Here is a 22,168-nt window from a genome sequence, read left to right on the forward strand (position 1 = left end):
AATTACAAAGAGAGCAGAAAGTATGTGACCCCATCACTGACCCCTGGGGGACACCACAACCAATGTCCACACACAAAGAGCAACAATCAGCTAACATCACAAACTGTTGTTTATTAAATAACTCAGCTTCAAACTTTCCGCTGATTCCATAAAGTTGTTTTTTATTCAGTTTTGTATGAATTCGTGATCTGTTGTATCAAATGCTTTAAATAACTGTCACAGATGTTTGTTGTCTGTGGAGTTTGTGATTATTTAACTGAGTCTAATAACGCAGCGATGCTGGTCTGTTGGATTTGAACTCGTCCTGTTGTTGTTTGTCTATGATTTCTTCATGTGAGTTTGTTTGTTTATTGCAGTAGTTTGTGACGTGGTGTTTGTTGGCAGATTAGTACAGAGGTATCATTCATGTTAACTTTGTCAGGAAACATTTTATCCTGATATCAACATCATCACAATCCAAAATCATTTTCATCTACAGCTCTGAGGAACATTAAGGATTTCTGTCTGTCTGCTCACATTAATTACCTCATTTTAATACATTTTATAGCTACAATAGAATAGAATAGAATAGAATAGAATGCTTTATTGTCATTATACAGGATGTACAGTGAGATTGGAGGGTCCCTCCTGTTCAGTGTCGTGCTGAGTAACAGCTGATTGCAGCAGCTGCATTTTTCAGATCTTTTGATATCCATGAATATTTTTTTATTGTACAATGATGTAAATGTTTTTCTGATCTATTTCCCCACAGCTCTGTTTCAATAAATCTTTATTGTTGTTTCTACTCTTTGTTCTGTTATTAATCTCACAGTTTCGATCACAGACAGTAAAACTGAAAGTTGGTCACAGATATTTATCAGAAGTTCACTTATTGTGCTGTTTTCTGTCATTTGTGAATATGTTGTGTATGATAGTGACACATTATGATGATTTTGTTGATTTCAGGGTGTTGATGAGTTGAGTGAATATTAAAATCTGAACCAATGAAATCTTTCTCTAAATGTTTCCTCCATCCAGTCAGTAAAGGCCTCACTGCTGCCCCCTGCTGCTCTGTACATACAGATAATAATTTCATTTTTACCCTGTTTTGTTTTGTTTTGGGGGATTTCACCTGTTACACATTCAGATACATTATCATTCACTGTCTTCATATCATCAGCACCTGAAATTTCAAATATTTGTCCATATATGAGGCCCCTCCTCCTCCTCCCTTGTTTTGTTACCTGAATTCATATCGTCCAGTTCAGAAGAAGAAGAAGAAGAAGAAACAGCCTTTATTGTCCCACAGAGGGGAAATTTGGGTGTAACAGCAGCCGCAGTTATTATAAATATAAATAAAGATATAATAATTCACACTATTAAGAAAAGAATATATATAAAATCAACAAACAATATTAACCTTAATACTACTAATAATAACACTATATACAATGTACATGATGTGCCTGTGTGTTGAACCTTAACAGGCCGGACTATTTACAGTATATTATATATTATCCTACATTGTGTAGGTTATTGTGGTTTTTGTTGGGAGCAGTGATGGTTATAAAGTCTTACAGCTGCTGGGAGGAAGGATCTGCGGTAACGCTCCTTTGTGCATTTAGGATGCAGCAGTCTGTCACTGAAGGAGCTCTCCAGCTCAGCAACAGTTTCATGCATGGGATGGGAGACTTTGTCCATCAGTGATGTTATTTTGGTCAGAGTCCTTCTGTCTCCCACCACCTGCACTGAGTCGAGAGGACATCCTAGGACAGAGCTGGCTTTCCTGATGAGCTTGTCTATCCTCTTCCTCTCAGCTGTAGACAAGCTGCTGCTCCAACATACTGCTGCATAGAAGATGGCTGATGCCACCACAGAGTCATAGAAGGTCTTCAGGAGTGTCCCCTGCACTCCAAAAGACCTCAGCCTTCTCGCAGCAAGTTCTTTTGTCCATATTAATACACGTTTCAGACGTGGCCGTGATAATGAATGGCTGTAAAAGCTGGTTTATTCCATGATATGATTAAAATCTGCATATAGACTCTGACTGTTGAAGTGGATAATTGATTTATTCTGTTTATTCTCCTGGAAATGTTGTTGCATCCTGTAAACACACCTGAAAAATCCCCTGCTTCCTGCTCAATGAATCAGCTGAGTTTGATGAGCAGCTCCTGGCTGCTGCTGACCCTCTAAATCCCCCTGGAAGCAGTAAAGGTGGATTTCTGTCCCACACGCTGCTTCATCATTGGACTAATGTTCTTTAATGAAATAATTACTCCGTAATATGTCATGTTGTTTATCTGAGGTTGTATTTATTTATTTTAATAACTGTGAAGGACCTCATTATTCTTATGTCCTGAGACAAAAATCTTAGAATTGACAGAAGGTCTGATTTTTGTTGTTGTTGTTGTTTATTTTTACCATGACTGTCAGCTGTGTTGATGTTCCTGCTGTCAAAGAAAAACCCATTAAGGCCTCGAGTCTCATGATGTGTTTAAAGCTGACTGTGTCACATCGGGTTGTGGAGCTGGATGGTTGCAGCTCTGGTTCCATAAAGGTCCAAATATCGACAGTATCGATACCAATGCTGATATTGGTATTGGATTGATACTGGCTCCTGACTCAATCTTTCACCATTTCTTACTTTAAAACCTTCAAACTTCACTTTCTTTTACATGAAACACACCACTGTACAGGAACACAGGGAACCAGGAACTCGGGGAACCAGGAACACAGGGAACCAGGAATACAGGGAACATGGGAACTGGAACACAGAGAACCAGGAACACAGGGAACCAGGAATACAGGGAACCAGGAACACAGGGAACCAGGAATACAGGGAACATGGGAACTGGAACACAGAGAACCAGGAACACAGGGAAACTGGTGAGGAAGCAGTTAGTGAGCAAAAAACAGAAGAACTAGCAGGATACCTGGAAGGCCTAATTACCAGCATTATGACAACAATGATCTGGCAGAGAGCACCAACACAAACCAGCCCTGAAACACCACAAAGTAACCAGAGAACTGAGAACTCGCACTTGGGGAAAAGCCCAGGAAAGAGAAGCTCCACCTGCAGGTGGAACAGTGAGGAAACACCATCCCCACATCTCCACCTGAGAATGAGAGAGACGGAGAAACACTCCAACCCTGTCAGGACCATGACCCTCAGTCAGGAACACACTGAACCTTCTTGATGCAGGCCTGCCCCACATCAGCTGTTACACCACAGATCTATACAAATACCTGAATATGAGCAGAATCTGGAAGCTCTCACACACAGTCAGCATTAATGAACCATCTGCTGGGTGTGGAGGATCCTATGAAACACATTTACTTTCATAAAAATCTGTAAATCTCAAAGAAAAGTGCTCATATCTAACAGTCAGTACAGGCTCATAAAGCACCTTGAGACAGCTTTTTGTGAAATGCTGTTATATAAGTCAAACTTGACTGAAATGAAAGAATTGTGAGCACAAAAAAAGATTTTACTCTTAGTCAAGATAAAATCATAAGCCCTCTGCATCTTCTCCAGGAAATGTCTTGTAGTAGAACTGGGGCCCAGATGGGTAATAACATCTGCTGCCCACTTATTTGAGACCTTATCTTTTTTGCCAATAAATAAAATGGGCTTGTAGCCGATAGCCTCAATTTCCACACCTGAAATGAAGAAAAACAGTTGGCACAGATTACTTAAACCCACCGTATTATTAGAGCACATGTAAAATACTGTTGCAAAATATAAACAGACATAGCTTATTTGATATATAATTTAAAAATAAAACTTAAAATATAAGAAATTGTGAAAGTTATGGAGACCATGTATGATGAGCTAATATGCCAGTAACATCTTAAAACAGCTCATCCATCATACACGGATCAAAGTAGGAAGACGAGTAGCAGCAGGACTTTGTAAAGCCCAGATCATGTTGTGCTCATTCACAGTACTGATTATATGGAACAAATGGACTTCACTTAATGTTAATGTATGAAAGACGAGGATTTTTACTTACTGCAATACAGGCGGAATCAATTATCCGGCCAACATTTCGGTGTTTCAGGACAGCTTTCCCCCACTGACCATCCAGTGACTCCACCTTTTCTTTTAGTCTTTGTTTGGTGGACAGACTTCTGTAGCAGACAGCAGGTTTTTCTGCTTGCCTGATTGGGAGCCTGGCAAGATGCACAGGGCCTGAATTTGGGGCGTCATGTTGAGACAAAGAGTAATGCACACAGAAAGAGGCAACTTAAGACTTAAACAGGCCACTGACAAACAAGTCAAACAGATGAAAAAAGATGACGAGGTAAACAAAGACAGAGACAACAGAAGGACTGACAAATAAGAGCAAGAGGACAGAGAAACGAGACAGCCGTGGCTCTTAAAAGTACCTTTGGGTGTTTTTCACTAACAGGAAGTAGGAAAGGATATTAAACTAGTGTCTGAGGTACCTGTTGAGGGAAAAAAGCATTCAGAATAGAAACAGCTTATCAGTGTTCTCTTGATCGGTGTGGCCACACTGGGACATTTTCTGGACTATTGGCTGGCAAAGACAGGTGGAGAAGATTTTGGGTGTTCTTTCCCAAGTTTGTCCTGCTTTTAAATTCAACAAGTAGGAAAACTGCATAAATCAATATGTGCATTCAGTTCTTATTGATCTGAACACATCCAGTCACTCAGCTGGCAAACTGTCAAAGCTTGATGCAGTTTAACAAGTTAGATTAAATCTACTTACTGCCCACTGATGTTTTACAGGGGGCTCTTGGTCAGCTGTTTATTTACTGTGTAATACTGAAAAGTTACAAATCAAAGTATGAATGAACCTGTACACATTATACATCTGGACAGATCTGATGCATCAACCCAATGTGGCAACACTGATCTGCATTAAACTCCTTAAACTTTACAAACTTTGCTGTGAGCTGCTGTGATGTAGGTAACGGAGCATGCATGAGCAAACCCTCCCTGTGACTGTACCTGGATGATTACCTGGAAGCCAAACGTGAACCTGATAGGCTAACAGCTGCTACCTTAGCTAGCTTACCGCAAATGTACAGCAGCAAGATATATTTTTAAATGTCTTAAATTATTCACTATGCCACAAAATTGCTCCCCTTCACTCCTAAAAACGCTAACAAGAAATTTGTGAGCTGACACTTTCGGTTCTTCTGTGTTTTATATCAAATCTCTACAGGTGTGTGTTTTCACTCACCGAGCGCTCTTGTAATGGTCGCATACGATGACGTCAGTGACACGGATTTGAAATAAAAAAATTATAAAAAATACGTTAATCGGCATAATCTTAGATGAACACTGCACATGTTTTGGCCCACATTAAAGTTGTCCTTATTTATTTATTCATTCATTTTTGGTACAGCTCCAGAAGCTGGATTGTCTAAATCAGAGATGGTAAATGACTGCATGAATCCACAGGATGAAATATGTTCAAACTGAAGCGGAATGAATGAACCCGTTAGAATTCACAGATATGCCAACAGGGAAAGTCATCATAGCACATTTTATAGGTACCATTGAAAAATAAAGGGAGCCAGCCTCTGACATTACCCAGCATGCATCGCCTCCTCCATCAACGAAATAAACGTTATAGTCTGTAATTATATGCTGTAATTTTCCATCATTGTAGTTGTTTACATGACATAGTGTATTGTGGTCATTAGAGGTCACTATAATGGGATTTTGGAACCATCTAAATATACAAACGGGCTCTCCCGCTGTATTCTCATGTCGTCAGTTATCAACACGGAGGGAGCTCTATAGCGCTCTATAGCACCCTGTTGGTGGGAAAGAGGCCAGATGACTTTTTTTTAACCTAACTTCCCCATGATGTGTGTTTGTTTCCTTTTTCTGGGGACTGATTGTAGCGGCGGCGCCAGTGAAAAACGGCAGCGGCTGCAGACACCCATCTCCCCATGTTAGTCTGGCACAGCGGCAATTTCTTAAGCTCGGAAGAGCTCTAAAATTTCCAACAACACCACCGGGGGAAAAGATCCCTCCGGAATAATAAAGAAATTACTATAAAGATTAAGGTTCACAAGTTCGAAATGCACCAGGCCAAGGAAGAGGGATCTCTCTTAATAATCCAATAAAATACTTTATTTAAAATAAAAGAAAAACACACAATGAGCAATAAAACCAACATATACTTAATAAAACAAGAATACTCCGCTGAACAAAAACACTTTACTAGCCCTACTAGGCCAGAGGAAAGAATGATAAAATACAATAGTTATATTGGGAGGCAGAGGCGGGCTGGGCTTGAAGCTTGTTTTGGAGAGGCCTTTTATCTGATCGTACAACGGAGCAGCAAAAGGGGGAAAAAGATCATCAACCCCCCCCTTAGCTGGTGTCTCGCCCTTCACCTCTCCTAATGGTGTGCTGGCTGGGCTGCAGTGTTAATTTTGACAACAAATCTTGATTTAGTTTTAGTCATAGTCTTTTGACGAAAATCTAATTTAACACTAATGTTAGTATTAATAATATTGCATAACTTTGAATAAATGTTTAATTTTGTGTAAGTGTGTATAATGACTAATTCAAGGGAACTGAAGAAAAAGCATTTACATTTTACACCCTTTATATTTTAGTCGACTAAATCGACTGAATTCTTAAGATAATTTCGTCGACTAAAACTTGACGAAAACTATTCAGATGACTAAATTATGACACCTGCTTCCCACACACCTGATCATTAACACCCCCTTACTGAGATAATGCGAGCGTTTTACAGCAGGACGCTCTGAAAGGTACAGGGCAGTGTTCAGGACTAAGATTATAAATAATCCACCGCGGTGTGGAGATTTGCTCTGAACACAAACTGGGAAAAACACTTTACCCTGCATGACATTAAAATGCTGACCTTTGCACGGAGATCTGGGTGACTGGTTTGCAGATGTCGTTTAAGATTTGTTTTTACCCGAGATAGTCGCCCCACATGGTTTACACATCGTTTTGTTTGTCACAGCATCAAAGGACAAATGTGTCCATAATCGGCTCTTCTCTTCCTCCCTGCTGACATTGGTTACATCACTTAGTTCTATCGGAAGGAACGACCAATCACAGGCTAGTTTGTCCTTCCCGGGTTTATAGCAAATTTGTGCAACTGTGCATTTGATTGGATGTTTTCCTAACTTGTCCCGCCCTGTCACAAAATTAAATAACTTCTGATGGGATGTCGTCCCTGCCAAGCATTTTTGTCTCGTTTTCATTCGTTGACAAAAGTGTCAATTAATTTTGTCATCGTTTTTATCCTTTTAGGTAGTTTTTATTTAGTTATCGTCTCGTTATCGTCATGAAAAAGGTTCGTCAATGAAAACTATGATGAAAATAATTTGTCAACGAAATTAACCCTGCATATCAGGACCAATTTTATTTATGTCTGAGTAAAACAACTTGTACGCATCCACTCTCGCTAGGAGGACATGAACATCTTTTCCCATAAAAGCATCATGCACATCTGATGATGAGGATGGGGTACGGGTTAGTGGAAGACAAAACAAAAGTTATAGATAAGTTCAATTAGCATGATGATTGATTTCCTTTAATTTTTAAAAAGTATAATATATATTAACTCAAATAACTGGAATACAACTTGGAAATCTGCATGTTTGCCTTGGATAGCAATGATTGTGTAAGGCCCAAGAAAACCTGCATCTAGCTTTCCACATTTTCACTGCTGACTTCGGACATTTTGTCTCCACACTTTGTCACCGACTTTAAACACAATGTTATTGTGTTTTGTTGTGCCCTTCTGTTTTTTTGAAACATTGTCTCTAACAATGTTCCTAAGGCTTTCTTGTATCTTGATGTCCTCTGACAACTCCTCCAGTGCAACAATGTCCTCCACACCACTGTCACTCTTTCTACACAAAAATAATATTTCAAGTGTCAGCACAAATCTGTCACTTAGAGAGTATACATAATAATATTAATGGCATACCACAGAGATATCAAAATGTATTCAATGAATGAGAATTGACAATGTCTCTTGATAGTGTTTATAATTTTCAAACCTCTAAAAATATTCTGAAACCCTGATCAGAATTAAGTCAATGTTGTTTGTGTGAAGCATAAACTGAAAGCTGTTTTACAAAAGTGTGTGACCTCACCCAAACTTAAAGCAAATACAAAATATTCCACACTGGGCAAGACCAAAAAAATTAGATAAATCCCTATCAGTATCTACGTAAAGAAGTGATTATGGAAAATTGGAATTCTTGACATAACAGGAACCTCAGAAGGATACCGTGCCTCTCTTCCAAACATCAAAAAATAGGGGGAACACTGGGTAGTTATTTGCTTCTTTGTTCGAAGCCCAAACATGACAGCATCCAGGTACTCATCCCAGGTATTTGGATGGCCATCCACAACTTTACTCAGGGCTCTGTGATACAGCGAAAGTACAATATGTCATACATAGACCTGTTTTCTTAAAAGTTTGCATATTCTATAATAGATTTTGGCAAATATGAGTCTTGTCTTGTGGCCTTTCTTCCAAAAATGTATATATTAAAATAGTACTCACCTCTGAATGCTGCCATTCATTTTCTCCACCAACCCATTAGTTTGTGGATGATCAGGTGAACAAAGACTCCTTTTAATGTTTGAGTTTGCACACTTCGTTGTTTATCTGCAATTTTAGAAAAAATACATCTAAGAAGATAGATTGCACATTTATATTTATTTATAAAGTCAGTCTAAAGGAGGAAATTTAAAGTGTTGCGTGTCTTTAAGAGATTAAAAACAAATGCTTACAGAATTGACAAACTCTCTGCCTTGGTCAGTCAGAATTCGTTTCAGGGCTTCGAACTGATGCACAAACTTTATAATACACTCTGTAACTTCTGGTGCTGACTTTGTCTTAAGTGGGTAAACCTGTGGCCACTTTGTAAAATAGTCAGTGATGACACATATATACTGTTGTCCTGATGTTGTTACAGCCAGTTTTCCGATGAGGTCCATCCCAACCAATTCAAAACAATGGGAAACCTTAAATGAAAGAATTAATAAAAACATAATAAGTTTTTGAGGGTGCAGCTTCAGCCAAAGTTATAGGTTTTCAACATAGTGGGAATCTTTTGTTATAAATAACAATCCACCCATCCATTTAATAAATCAACTCCTTACAGAAGTATATCCAGTGGTGGTCCTAGCCTGTTTGGCGCCCTGGGCGAGCATCCCCGCCGGCGCCCCCCCCCCGCCCCCAATAGCGATCGCCTCAGCAGCGCCTACCGCACTACTCCACTTGGGGGGTAATGAGCGCCCTCTGCCTGCTGTGTGGTGAATTCTGCCATGGTCTGACAGACAGTTTTTAACAGAAGGTCCCCCCACCATCACAGGCACACTCAGAATTTCTTTTAAATTTTTATTTGAAAAAACGTGGAAGAAACTGAAATATTACACAGCTTCTGCTTACCTTTATCTTTGCTTGTTTCTTCTCTTCTTCTTTTCTCTTTTTCCTAAACTGATGGCTTTGACCTTTTCCTTTCCATCTGCCGTAATTCGTACTGAAGTGGAATAGCTTATCACCGCCACCCATCCCCAGGGTTGTCAGATCTGACTGACAGTAGCCAGCCCAACACAACAAAACCTCCATTGAAACTCATGTTAATAGCACCAGGTGTGATATATATTTAAATATACACAGCTTTGGGTAAGTTGTTAAAATTTTGGCTGCTTTTCACCATATTTGGTAGGTTCTTAGGAAGTTTTTAATTGTAAAATTATATATCTATATGATTTTATAATTATACAGATATATCTATATAATTTTCCAGCCCAGTGTGTTCACAAGCTGCCCAATCTGGCAATCTGGCAACACTGCGCCATCCGCCAACATTTGTCTGAACCGTCTAGATTCGTATTTGTGTTATTTTTTTCATCAGGATTCAGGTTCACACAAATATTGTGAATTAATGACCATATTTCCAGTATTATAAATGAAATGTGCTTTGTGTTCTATCAGTTGTGTGCATCTAATTTTATTAGTAATTACAGATTCATTCTATACGGAACCCAAGGGACATGGGGAAAAAACATGGGAGGAGATCTCGCAAAACTTTTGAATATTAGTACATACGTTTCGCGTTAATCTTGATATGGCAGTGTCAGTGAGGATGAAAGGTTTGGCGAGAGACTGCCAGCAAAAGTCGCCTTTATTTATAATTCAGTTTTGTTACTGTTGGCCGTAACCACACCAACAGTACAGTTTTGGCGTGGTGGCCTTCGGGAGGTTTCCTGAACAGGTCAGAATATTTTTTTGCCCGTTGTACGATCGGATAAAAGGCCTCTCCAAACCAAGCTGAATTTTAGCCCACCTCTGTTTATGCCTGTACAGTTTTGGAGTGGTTATGGCCAACAGTAACCGCTGAATTATAAATTAAAGGCGACTTTTGCTGGCAACCTCTCGCCGATCCTTTCAACGTCCTCAGGGACGCTGCCGTATCAAAATTAACACGGAAAAGCATTCGAGATCTCGCAAAAGTTTTTAATATAAGGACACGCGCTTCCACATTAATCTTGTTACAAACACATACAGCGCTGCCCCGCCCCCTTCTCCTCTACGCTGTCTCAGACCATGGCAGAAAGCTACATGCACCACACAGCAGGCAGAAGGCGCCCATAACCCCACAAGTGGAGCAGTGCGGTAGGTGCTGCTGCGGCGATCGCAATGCGTTGGGGGGAGGGGGGGCGGTCATGCCGCCCTAGATGAAATGCCGCCCTGGGCGGCTGCCATATGGCCCATATCAGAAACCGCCACTGAGTATATCCCTAGTGAAAACACAGAGAAAACAGGACAATCAACCACTGATACTGAGCAGCATGTATCAGTGGTTGACTGAGGAGGACACTGAGCGGAGGGTGGAAGCAGGTCACACTGGGGGAAGTTCCCCTGATGGCTCTGAAATAAATAGAGGTCAGCAACAAGTGGAGGATGGAGGGTTTCAGCCCCACAGTCAGCTGTCCCTGTGTGCGCTCAGCTCGTTGAAAATCTTTCTCCTGTTTGTGAACGGATCGCCTCCTTTGTTCTTCACCGTCCACAGTAACAATAATCAGTTATACGTGCGCGTGCCCGCCTGTAATCAATAAAAGCGTTGGTATCAAAAACATCCATTCAGTAATTACAAGGCCCCGCCCAGAATGACAGGTTCATTAAAGAAGAAGAAACAAATGAATCCTGGCGCCTCGGCCGCCTGGAAACAGCAGGAGTGACCCGCGCTAAAGCCTCGCTTAGCCACAGTCACGTGATGCAGGTGTGTCGGAGCAGGTTTCGGAGAAGTGTTTGGAAACAGCTGGAAGCTCGTCACAGTGTGGAAACGTCTGCGTGGAGCTTCCATCCGCACTGATCCCTGCTCCTCCTCCTGCAGGTACAGGAAGTCTGAACACTCAGGTCAACAAGCAGTGGCGGTTTCTGATATGAGTGACATGGGCAGCCGCCCAGGGCGGCATTTCATCTAGGGCGGCATGACCGCCCCCCTCCCCCCAACGCATTGCGATCGCCGCAGCAGCGCCTACCGCACTGCTCCACTTGTGGGGTAATGGGCGCCCTCTGCCTGCTGTGTATTGCATGTAGCTTTCTGCAATGGTCAGACAGGTTGTAACAGAAGGAAAGGGGCAGGCGGGGGATTCTCTCTCTGTCTCGCTGTCACTGCTTCACTCGATCGTCACACACACAGCGCTGCCCCGCCCCCTTCTCCTCTCAGACTGGGGTGCGAGTCGAGTGAAACAGTGATGGCGTGAGAGTGAGACAGTCAGCCGGGTTCATTCATTCATGCCTGTACAGTTTTGGCCTGGTTACAGCCAACAGTAACCGCTGAATTATAAATAAAGGCGACTTTTGCTGGCAGTCTCTCGCCAAACCTTTCATCCTCACTGACACTGCCATATCAAGATTAACGCGAAGTGTATGTACTAATATTGAAAAGTTTTGCGAGATCACACAAAAGTAACTTGGGATCTTGCAAAACTTTTGCGAGATATGCAAAACTCCCATGTTTTTTTCCCCCCATGTTCCAGAGAATGAATCTGTGCATCTAATAAAATTAGATGCACACAACTGATAGAGCACAAAGTCCATTTCATCTATAATACTGTAAATATGGTCATTAAGTCACAGTATTTGTGTGAACCCGAATCCTTATAAAAAAAATAACACAAATACGAATCTAGACGGTTTGGACAAATGTTGGTGGATGGCGCAGTGTTGCCAGATTGGGCTGGAAAATTATATAGATATGTCTATATAATTATAAAATTATATAGATGTATAATTTTACAATAAAAACTTCCTAAAAACCTACCAAATATGGTGAAAAGCAGCCAAAATTTTAACAACTCAGCCAAAGCTGTGTATATTTAAATATATATCACACCTGGTGCTATTAACATGAGTTTCAATGGAGGTTTTGTTGTGTTGGGCTGGCAACTGTCAGTCAGATCTGACAACCCTGTGGATGGCGGTGGTGATAACCTATTCCGCTTCAGTGAATTATGGCAGATGGAAAGGAAAAGGTCAAAACCATCAGGTGCGCAGTTTAGGAAAAAGAGAAAAGAAGAAGAGGAGAAACAAGCAAAGATGAAGGTAAGCATGGTGGGGGGACCTTCTGTTAAAGCCTGTCTGTCAGACCACAGCAGAAAGCTACATGCACCACACAGCAGTTGCTCATTACCCCCCAAGTGTAGTAGTGCGGCGATCGCTATTGTGTGTGTGTGTGTGTGTGTGGGGGGGGGGGGGGGGGGGGTGCTCGCCCAGGGCGCCAAACAGGCTAGGACCGCCACTGACCGCCACTGTCAACTAGTGAACTTCACTCTGAGCCAGTCTGAGCAGTCAGACCACATATTTTTGGAGTGAACACATGAAGGTGTGGCTCTACACTCTGCAGGTGGAGCCCCGCCTCCTTCCAGGAAGCAGCTCACCTGTGTGTCCGTGTTTAGTGTCCAGGTGAGGAGCTTCTTGTTCTTCGGCTCTGTTTGCATAAACTGTAAGTTTGCTTTGTTTCCTCCTTTAACAGTTTGTCTTCAGGAACTTTCCTCTTTGTTTCTGGTTTCATTTCCTGGAAGAAAACCGTCGTCTCTCCATTAAAGGCAGCCTGGAGTGTTTTCCTGGCTAACATCAGCTGTGTGCAGCTCCATAGTTCACGGTAACGGACTCACAGCTGGAGCACCGAGGCCGTGAGCCTGAGGTCGGTGTACCGGATTATCTGGTGACGGTGAAAGAGTGTGTGTGCCGACAAATACAGCCGCTGAATATTTGCTCTTTAAAGGACATTTCTGTGGCTTTGTTTGGAGAGAAAAACAGCTTCCGGTGTAGTTGCTGAGAGCCTGAAGGACAGTATAGGTGACCGCGCTGATGCCTGTTCATAATAAAGTGTTGCTGAATGCTTTTGCTGTCAGAGGGAAACAGCGCTGAGTGGAGCAGATAATAAGGATTCAATCTGGAGCTAAATCACTAAATGCTGCTAGTCTGTACCAGAACTCCCAGCAGCATCACAGGATTCCTTTAGTTTCCTTTGACCTTTGACCTTGGTTAGCGTAGCTAGCAGTCAGAGTGTGAAGCCTCTATCAGCAGCAGCTTGGTCCTGGGCATTGTTCCTGAAATAAAGCTGCTCTCTGCATTTCTACAGTCATGTTGGACCTGTTGGTCTGTAGGACTCCAGGAATGGAGGCATTTGGAGGCTGAAATCGGCTCTCTGGGACACTTTTTGTAGTGAACTGATGAAAGCTGTGTCTCACATGGAGTGGATGTTAGTCCAACACATCAGACAGGAGCTCTGCAGCTGTCAGTTGATGTGAGCATCAATGATGTGTGTTTCCTCTGCAGGTGAAGGTAGAAAGTGTGTGTGAGCTGGTGTGAATTCAGCAGCATGGATCAGTGTGAGGACAGAGAGGAGGGAGTCCCTCCCTCTAAAACCACTCTGTGTGGGGAACATGAGAGCCAGACCAAAGCTCAGAGGTGAGATGACCATCTCTAACTGTCCATGACTCTTCTCCATGTCACAGCTCAGCACTCACATCACTGCTGCATCATTATTCACAGGAACCCACCTGGACCTGGACCTGGACCTGGACCCAGCTGTGTGTCCTTAAAGAGTGACGGGTCTGCAGCATGTTTCATTGATTTTAAAGGTCAGCGTGCGTCTGCTGCAGAGAGGTGAGCTGTCAGTAACATGAACTCTTTGATTTAACTGCTTGATGTTGTTGGATAGAAACTGCAGTGCAAACACGTCGTTCCTTCAATCCCATTGAAACTGTCTCTGAAAAACAAGCCTTTGGTTTCTAAAGAGCTGAAAATCCACTTCAGCAAACAGGAAGTGAAACCTGTTCCAGGTGGGCGGTCCCACCACCTGTCAGTCTCAGCAGACATCAGTCAGTTTAAGGCTCAGAGTCCAAACACTCTGTGCAGGAAGTGTTGGACTCTAACAGGAAGTGTGTGAGACGCCTCTGAGGGGCTTTGCTTGGTAAGGAAACACTTCACATCACAAATATTAATGGTGCAGAAAATCCACAGATCTGAGAACAGAAACATGTGAGATTGAGCCGCTCATTAAATGGAGACATTAACCTTCCAATGTGAACATTACAATAGTAGAAACAGATGTTAATCTGGTTTAAATGTGTGTAAACAGCAGCGTGAGTGAATATGAATGAATGAATGTGATTGAGAGTTCAGCTTCGTACCTGCCTGTTCATTTATGAAGCTACGAGGACTTTTTGGTGCCAGTTTTCCTCCAATAAACTGGGATGATGATTTCAAAGGATTCATATGAAATCAGGGACGGCTGTGCTGGACTTCAGGAGGCGTTCCCAACAAACAGGAAGTAAAGACTGAGCTGAATATTTGCTCTGTGAAATCATTTCTTTGTTGTTGTTCTCTAACAGCACACAGCAGTCTGCTGTTGTGTTGTTGTTGGCACACAAAGCACCTGTGAGTTTACCTGCTGAGGCTCTAACACTAAAGAAGGATGCAGGTGGCCGCACTGATGCCTATTCATCATTTCACCAACATGAATCTGTGCAGGAAATGTTCTTGTTGCTCTTCTTCTTCTTCTTCCACACGCTCTGATGTGATTGGAGGACGGTCAGCCAATCACAGCTGCAGCAGGTCACATGTTCCACGCAGACACAGGTCATGTGGGAGCATCATGTGATCCTAAAGTGTGTGAGTGTCCATCACAGAGCTTGAGGATAGTTTGACAGTGAGGTTGGAGTTTGCACTGAGCTGACTGCATCACACTCAGAGGGTTTCTAATATCCTGAGAAGATTTCCTGCTCTTTGTGTTTGTTATTGTGAGCTCTGAAATGTCAGAGTCAGCAGGTGGAATCAGGTTTCTCTGATCCCTGATGTGGATCATGGTGACCTGGTTTCTAGTTTCCAGCTCAGAGATCAGCTCAGTGGACAAAGAGACTGTAACTCAGTTCCTGCTGTTAATGTGAACTCACTGAGTGTTTGTGGTTTCCCTCTCAGACTGACTCAGGAGGAAGAGGAGGACAGAGCAGAGCCTGCAGGATCCAGCTGTCCGTCCATGAGGAGTGACCGGTCCAAACATCATCCTCCAAACTTCAGTGATGGACCAACAGAGTAAGAGAACTGTGATGAGCTCCTTCACATGTTTCTGTGTTCCTGATAAATATGAGCTGAAACATCCTCAGATTGTTCCACAAGTCCTGAAGTTTGATTGAAAGAAACCAAAGAAGGAAACAATCTTAGACTCAGTCATTAGTGTTTGAGCAGAGCGATGCTCATATCTGTGGGAGCCTGTTTTTATTGAAAGATCAGAGCTGCTCTGTCTCTCATTCTCATGTCTTTGTGTGCCATCTTTGAGAGTGAGCTGTTAAAGAGTCTGGGGGGGTCACACAGGGACCCAGGGTAACGTCTCAGCAGCTAAAGGCCTGGATCATATTGGGGAGTGTTACTGAGACACCATCAGGAGAACACTGAGCAGCAGTGGTGTTCATGGCAGGGCTGCACTCCAAAAACACCGCCTACAGCTAAATGTCATGTGGACGAGTCACATGACAGGAAGTGAGGATGAACTGAGCAGAAAGAATCCAGAGTTTCTCTCTCTGTGAAACATGGTGGAGGTGGTTGGGCCTGTTTGCTGTTCCTGGGCCACAAAGGCTCACCATCATTAATGCAGCAATGAAGTCTCAGTTATAGCAGCAACTCAGAGCAGCTGGATGTGAACTGAGTCTCAGGAGGAAGCAGAGCAGGAAACTGTGAAGGTTGTAGAGGAGGAGGGCAGACATGTCAATCATCTGTCAGAGGGAGCATGTGGGAGGACATGATGACCTCTGAGTGAGGCTAGCCAACAGCTGATGTAGCTCATGCTCACTGCTGTCTGTGTGAGTCTGTAACTGTGCAGCCTGCATGTTGTGTGGTTCTTCACGTTTGCATTCATCCATTCATATAAGCACTTCCATATGAATCTAAACGCTTTTATTGTGTAACATTCACACACATTTATACTCCAGCGCTTCAGTATCTTGCCCAAGGATACTTTGGCATGCAGCCTGGAGCAGCAGGAATTGAACCACCAAACTTCCGATTGGTAGGTGACCAGCTCTACCTCCTGAGCTACAGCCACCCCTTTCTCATGCATAACTGGGCTTTTGTTCCCAATGATCCTGATTGGAATTCAGCTTTATGTCAAAGGTATTCCATCAAGTGCTCGAGGTTCTGTCTGTAAAACATCAGGTTTCCAACATGAGATTTTGAAGCTTTTGGCTCAGAAGTTGTTGATGCTCAGCAGAGCTCTGAGACTCAGAGCAGCACACTAAGCTGAGCTGTTGGTTCTCAGTGGGATCAGCTGGATGAAGAACATTTACAGCTACAGGGAGTCACTGAGTCACTGTTTCTGTCCAAATATCACTGACTGCATCTTTACTCTTGATGGTTCCTCCACAGAGTGGACCAGCAGAGCTCAGAGGGACCCAGTGGTCAGTCTGCCCAGCAGCATCAAACACAGCTGGACTCCATATTTCAGGTCTGTACATGTACAACAACTACTGTTACATCTATTCTGCTCACAGTCATCTCCATGCTGCTCTTTGGAGTGTGGATTGTCAGTGTGTCCAACATGGATCTGATGTTTGGCTCCATGATTTTAGTCTGATTGGCTCATTCATAAAGTATTCTGTTCCAGCTGCTGGAGGACAACATCATCACTTTTGTAAAGGACGAGCTGAAGAAGATCCAGAAGATCCTGAGTCCAGATTACCCAGAATGCTTAGAGAGGGAGGATGAAGAGCAGAGGAGGAGCAGCAGAGAGGCATTAGTGAAGATCACACTGGACTTCCTGAGGAGAATGAAGCAGGAGGAGCTGGCTGAGCGTCTGCAGAGCAGTAAGAGGATTTCTCTAAAGATTGAAGCTGCTGGATGAATGAGACATTTACTGAAGTTTACAGAGATTAAACAGCGTGGATTCAAACAGGCATTCTTTATGGAGATGAAATAGTCACATCTATTTGGTAAAACATTAACCGATGTTCTTTATTCATTCAGAACGTCGTTCTGCAGTTTGTCGACGTGAACTTAAATCTGCTCTGAAGAAGAAGTTCCAGTGTGTGTTTGAGGGCATCGCTAAAGCAGGAAACCCAACACTGCTGAATCAGATCTACACAGAGCTCTACATCACAGAGGGAGGGGCTGCAGAGGTCAATGAGGAACATGAGGTCAGACAGATTGAAACAGCATCCAGGAAACCAGACAGACCAGAAACAACAATCAGACAAGAAGACATCTTTAAAGGCTCACCTGGAAGAGATGAACCAATCAGAAGAGTGCTGACAAAGGGAGTGGCTGGCATTGGGAAAACAGTCTTAACACAGAAGTTCACTCTGGACTGGGCTGAAGACAAAGCCAACCAGGACATCCAGTTCATGTTTCCATTCACTTTCAGAGAGCTGAATGTGCTGAAAGAGAAAAAGTTCAGCTTGGTGGAACTTGTTCATCACTTCTTCACTGAAACCAAAGAAGCAGGAATCTGCAGCTTTGAAGACTTCCAGGTTGTGTTCATCTTTGATGGTCTGGATGAGTGTCGACTTCCTCTGGACTTCCACAACACTGAGATCCTGGCTGATGTTACAGAGTCCACCTCAGTGGATGTGCTGCTGACAAACCTCATCAGGGGGAACCTGCTTCCCTCTGCTCACCTCTGGATAACCACACGACCTGCAGCAGCCAATCAGATCCCTCCTTGGTGTTTTGACATGGTGACAGAGGTCAGAGGGTTCACTGACCCACAGAAGGAGGAGTACTTCAGGAAGAGATTCAGAGATAAGCAGGCCAGCAGGATCATCTCCCACATCAAGACATCACGAAGCCTCCACATCATGTGCCACATCCCAGTCTTCTGCTGGATCACTGCTACAGTTCTGGAGGATGTGCTGAAGACCAGAGAGGGAGGAGAGCTGCCCAAGACCCTGACTGAGATGTACATCCACTTCCTGGTGGTTCAGGCCAAAGTGAAGAAGGTCAAGTATGATGGAGGAGCTGAGACAGATCCACACTGGAGTCCAGAGAGCAGGAAGATGATTGAGTCTCTGGGAAAACTGGCTTTTGATCAGCTGCAGAAAGGAAACCTGATCTTCTATGAATCAGACCTGACAGAGTGTGGCATCGATATCAGAGCAGCCTCAGTGTACTCAGGAGTGTTCACACAGATCTTTAAAGAGGAGAGAGGGCTGTACCAGGACAAGGTGTTCTGCTTCATCCATCTGAGTGTTCAGGAGTTTCTGGCTGCTCTTCATGTCCATCTGACCTTCATCATCTCTGGAGTCAATCTGCTGGAAGAACAACAAACAACCTCCACGTGGTCTCAATTACTTAGCAAACCAAAGCTACAAGCTCTCCATCAGAGTGCTGTGAACAAGGCCTTACAGAGTCCAAATGGACACCTGGACTTATTCCTCCGCTTCCTCCTGGGTCTTTCTCTGCAGACCAATCAGAGTCTCCTACGAGGTCTTCTGACACAGACAGGAAGTAGCTCACAGACCAATCAGGAAACAGTCCAGTACATCAAAAAGAAGCTCAGTGAGAATCTGTCTGCAGAGAAAAGCATCAATCTGTTCCACTGTCTGAATGAACTGAATGATGGTTCTCTAGTGGAGGAGATCCAACAGTCCCTGAGTTCAGGAAGTCTCTCCACAGATAAACTGTCTCCTGCTCAGTGGTCAGCTCTGGTCTTCATCTTACTGTCATCAGAAGAAGATCTGGATGTGTTTGACCTGCATAAATACTCTGCTTCAGAGGAGGCTCTGCTGAGGCTGCTGCCAGTGGTCAAAGCCTCCAACAAAGCTCTGTGAGTAAATATGTGATCATCCCTTTATTTATATCATAAACAGTGTGATGGGTGCTGTTCTTTTAAAAACTTAAGAATATGAATTCAATGATCATCAACACTAAATCAAACAGATGATCATTTTAATGTCCCAAAGCAGCAGAAAGTGTTTCTGAGACATTTGTGTGTCTAACTCTTATCAAAGTACCATCCAGACCCATAGGTCATTAACTCCCATCATTAATCTCTCAAAAACAAAAACCCATAATAAGAAAAATCTGTGGCATGTTCTGTTCATCCCAAAGGATCCAATCAATGTTCTTTCTGTACTGTTCTCCCTTCAGTTCTCAGTAACTCTGTGTCATGTACCCAGGCTCTGCAGCTGCTGCTGAACTCAATCTTCTTCTTTATGTTGCTTGTAGCTGTTGTCAAATCAAATCATTAATTTTTAAACAGTGTCTTTCTCCACCTACTTTCATAATCAGAGTTCTTGGTGGAGCATTATTGTCTCTCTTGACCTGACCTGGTTCCCTCTGTCCAGAATAATTCAGCACCTCAGCATCCATTTGACCAAAATAAGAACAAAGGTCTGATCCTTCAGGCCCTCTGGCAGCTTTACTGGCCTCAGGTTGTTCACAGAAACAACCTCCAAGTCCAGGAGTTTAGTTCTTGTTTCTAATGCAAACACTTTAGTCAGCAGACTGTAACTACATCTTCTTCTGATGTTGCTAATCCAAGCTCTGGCATGTCTCCCACCTTCAGTGCAGTCCCTTATTTCCTCTGTAATCTCTGCTATGGCTGCCCTAATTGCATCCAGCATGGAGGACAAACTGGCTCCTCTAAGGTTCCTGTTAGTTGTCAGAAAGCATGTCTTACTGTAAGGCTGCCATAACCAGAGTTCCCACAGAATTACGTTTGACTCACAGCTTTATCTTTGGGATTTCCTGAGTCGGCATTTCAGCTCATCTCCTTCACAGACACCTTTAACAGGAACACTGTTTTATGCAGCTAGTGTTTAAATCCAGTGTTCCTCACATTAAGCAGGTAATGAGGGGAATACTTCCCAAACAGAGACGTCCTGCTGTAATCTTTGTTGCTGTGGATGTTCCTGTTTCCACTGTCATATTCCAGAATCAGGCTCTAAAATGTACAGATGGATCTGAGAAGATTTGATTCCCAATCATGAGACAGAAATCAGGTTTTTGGTAGCTTTACAGTTTTTCAGGATTCCTAAATCAGAAGGTGGAGGAGGTGGAGCTCACAATGACTGCTGCTCTTCAGCAGGCTTCATGAAACTAGCCAATCAGAAGAAAGTAGACTTTTAAGGAGGGTGGCCTTAAAGGGGAAGGAGCTAAAGCAGTTTGTTTTAGTTAGAGGATAAAATGAGAGGCTACACCAGGGTCCAGTATGTGATACATAAAGATTACTGTGAACGGCATTAAGCAACAATAATCAAAGATATTAAAACAGGCCTGTGCCTGCAGGGACTGAACTAGTGTCACTAAATCTATCAGCTCTTCACTGGTTTCCATTTAAACATGTTGGTATAATTGTGGTTGTACTGAGCAAATTTAAAATGCTTTATTTTTCCAGCCTTAAATTTTAAGTTGTTTCTCATGAATTGTAGTGGACACACACTTGTTTTTTTGTTGTGGTTTTTGTTGAGGTCCAACATATAAACTGATTTTCAGCTGATCACGAATATCATTTTTCAGACTGAGTGGCTGTAACCTCTCAGAGAAAAGCTGTGAAGCTCTGTCCTCAGTTCTCAGCTCCCAGTCCTCTAGTCTGAGAGAGCTGGACCTGAGCAACAACAACCTGCGGGATTCAGGACTGAAGCTTCTGTCTGCTAGACTGCAGAGTCTCACCTGTAAACTGAATGCTTTGAGGTCAGATCAAATGATATTTTGTTTTTCAAAACGAATCAATTAAAAAATGGACCCATTGAAGGTTAAATGCATCCTTATGTTGCATTTTAGTATGAGATCAAGGATTCTGGAAAAAAATAAAACAGGATTAAATATTGCTAAATCTACTATCTCCTCACTGCACCCTGGTCTCACTTTAACAGAAGTGTTTGTTTTATTGGTGATCTTCTATTTTTCAGACTGAGTGGCTGTAACCTCTCAGAGAGAAGCTGTGAAGCTCTGTCCTCAGTTCTCAGCTCCCAGTCCTCTAATCTGAGAGAGCTGGACCTGAGCAACAACAACCTGCGGGATTCAGGACTGAAGCTTCTGTCTGCTGCAGTGCAGAGTCCATATTGTATGGTGGAAACTCTCAGGTCAGGATTCCGATCGTTCCACTGATGATGGTTTTATATCTGATTTATATTATTGCACAAATAGCTAATTTTCATGGAGACCTTTTATTTATTAAGTGACCCTTTATTTAGCCTTGGATGGATTATTAGAGTCTGAATAACTATCTAAAGACTATTTATAGTCAACTTTTTTGTTAAAGGAAAATTAGTTCATTTACCTTTAGAGATTTAGGTCTGTTTTGGCTTGACAACATAACCAATTTCCTTTCATACTGGCAGGAAGAAAATATCCAAATAACTTGTTTGGGTTTATGATAGGGATGCGCCGATCCGATATGTGGTATCGTTGTCAGTCTGATCCTGATCTTAATTACTAGATCGGATATCGGAAGGAAATAAAAAAAAATGCAATCCAATCCATTAAATAGTGTTTCGCTCACATTAGCTGCATTACAGTTCTCCATCGTCTTCTTCTTCTTGTGGGGCTGCGGTTGACCAAACCATCTTAGAGCTGCATTACTGCCACCTACTGGAATGGAGTGGGGGATCAGGCAGATTCTAAAAAGTTCTGTCACTGTGACTGTGACACTGTGACACTGAATGGATCATTGCTGACATGTTTTTCCGCCTCCACCG

General features: G+C 42.7%; 1 protein-coding gene and 1 long non-coding RNA gene across 2 annotated transcripts in view; one reads left to right on the forward strand and one right to left on the reverse strand.

Annotated features, from left to right (window-relative positions):
- LOC115798306 (NACHT, LRR and PYD domains-containing protein 12-like) overlaps positions 1–22,168 on the forward strand; it is a 55,991-nt gene that overhangs the window by 21,585 nt on the left and 12,238 nt on the right. The window contains exons 10-11 of the mRNA XM_030755119.1: positions 20,988–21,161; positions 21,380–21,553. Coding sequence (XP_030610979.1) covers positions 20,988–21,161; positions 21,380–21,553 — 348 coding nt within the window. The remainder of the gene's footprint in view (positions 1–20,987; positions 21,162–21,379; positions 21,554–22,168) is intronic.
- On the reverse strand, positions 8,190–13,301 carry LOC115799371 (uncharacterized). Its single transcript, XR_004021562.1, has 4 exons — positions 12,911–13,301; positions 8,750–8,983; positions 8,520–8,624; positions 8,190–8,378 (listed from the first exon to the last, which is right to left on the reverse strand). It is a non-coding gene; the product is annotated as an uncharacterized LOC115799371 (long non-coding RNA).

Source organism: Archocentrus centrarchus, chromosome 2 (genome assembly GCF_007364275.1).
Source record: "Archocentrus centrarchus isolate MPI-CPG fArcCen1 chromosome 2, fArcCen1, whole genome shotgun sequence".
Taxonomy (NCBI): Eukaryota; Metazoa; Chordata; class Actinopteri; order Cichliformes; family Cichlidae; genus Archocentrus; species Archocentrus centrarchus.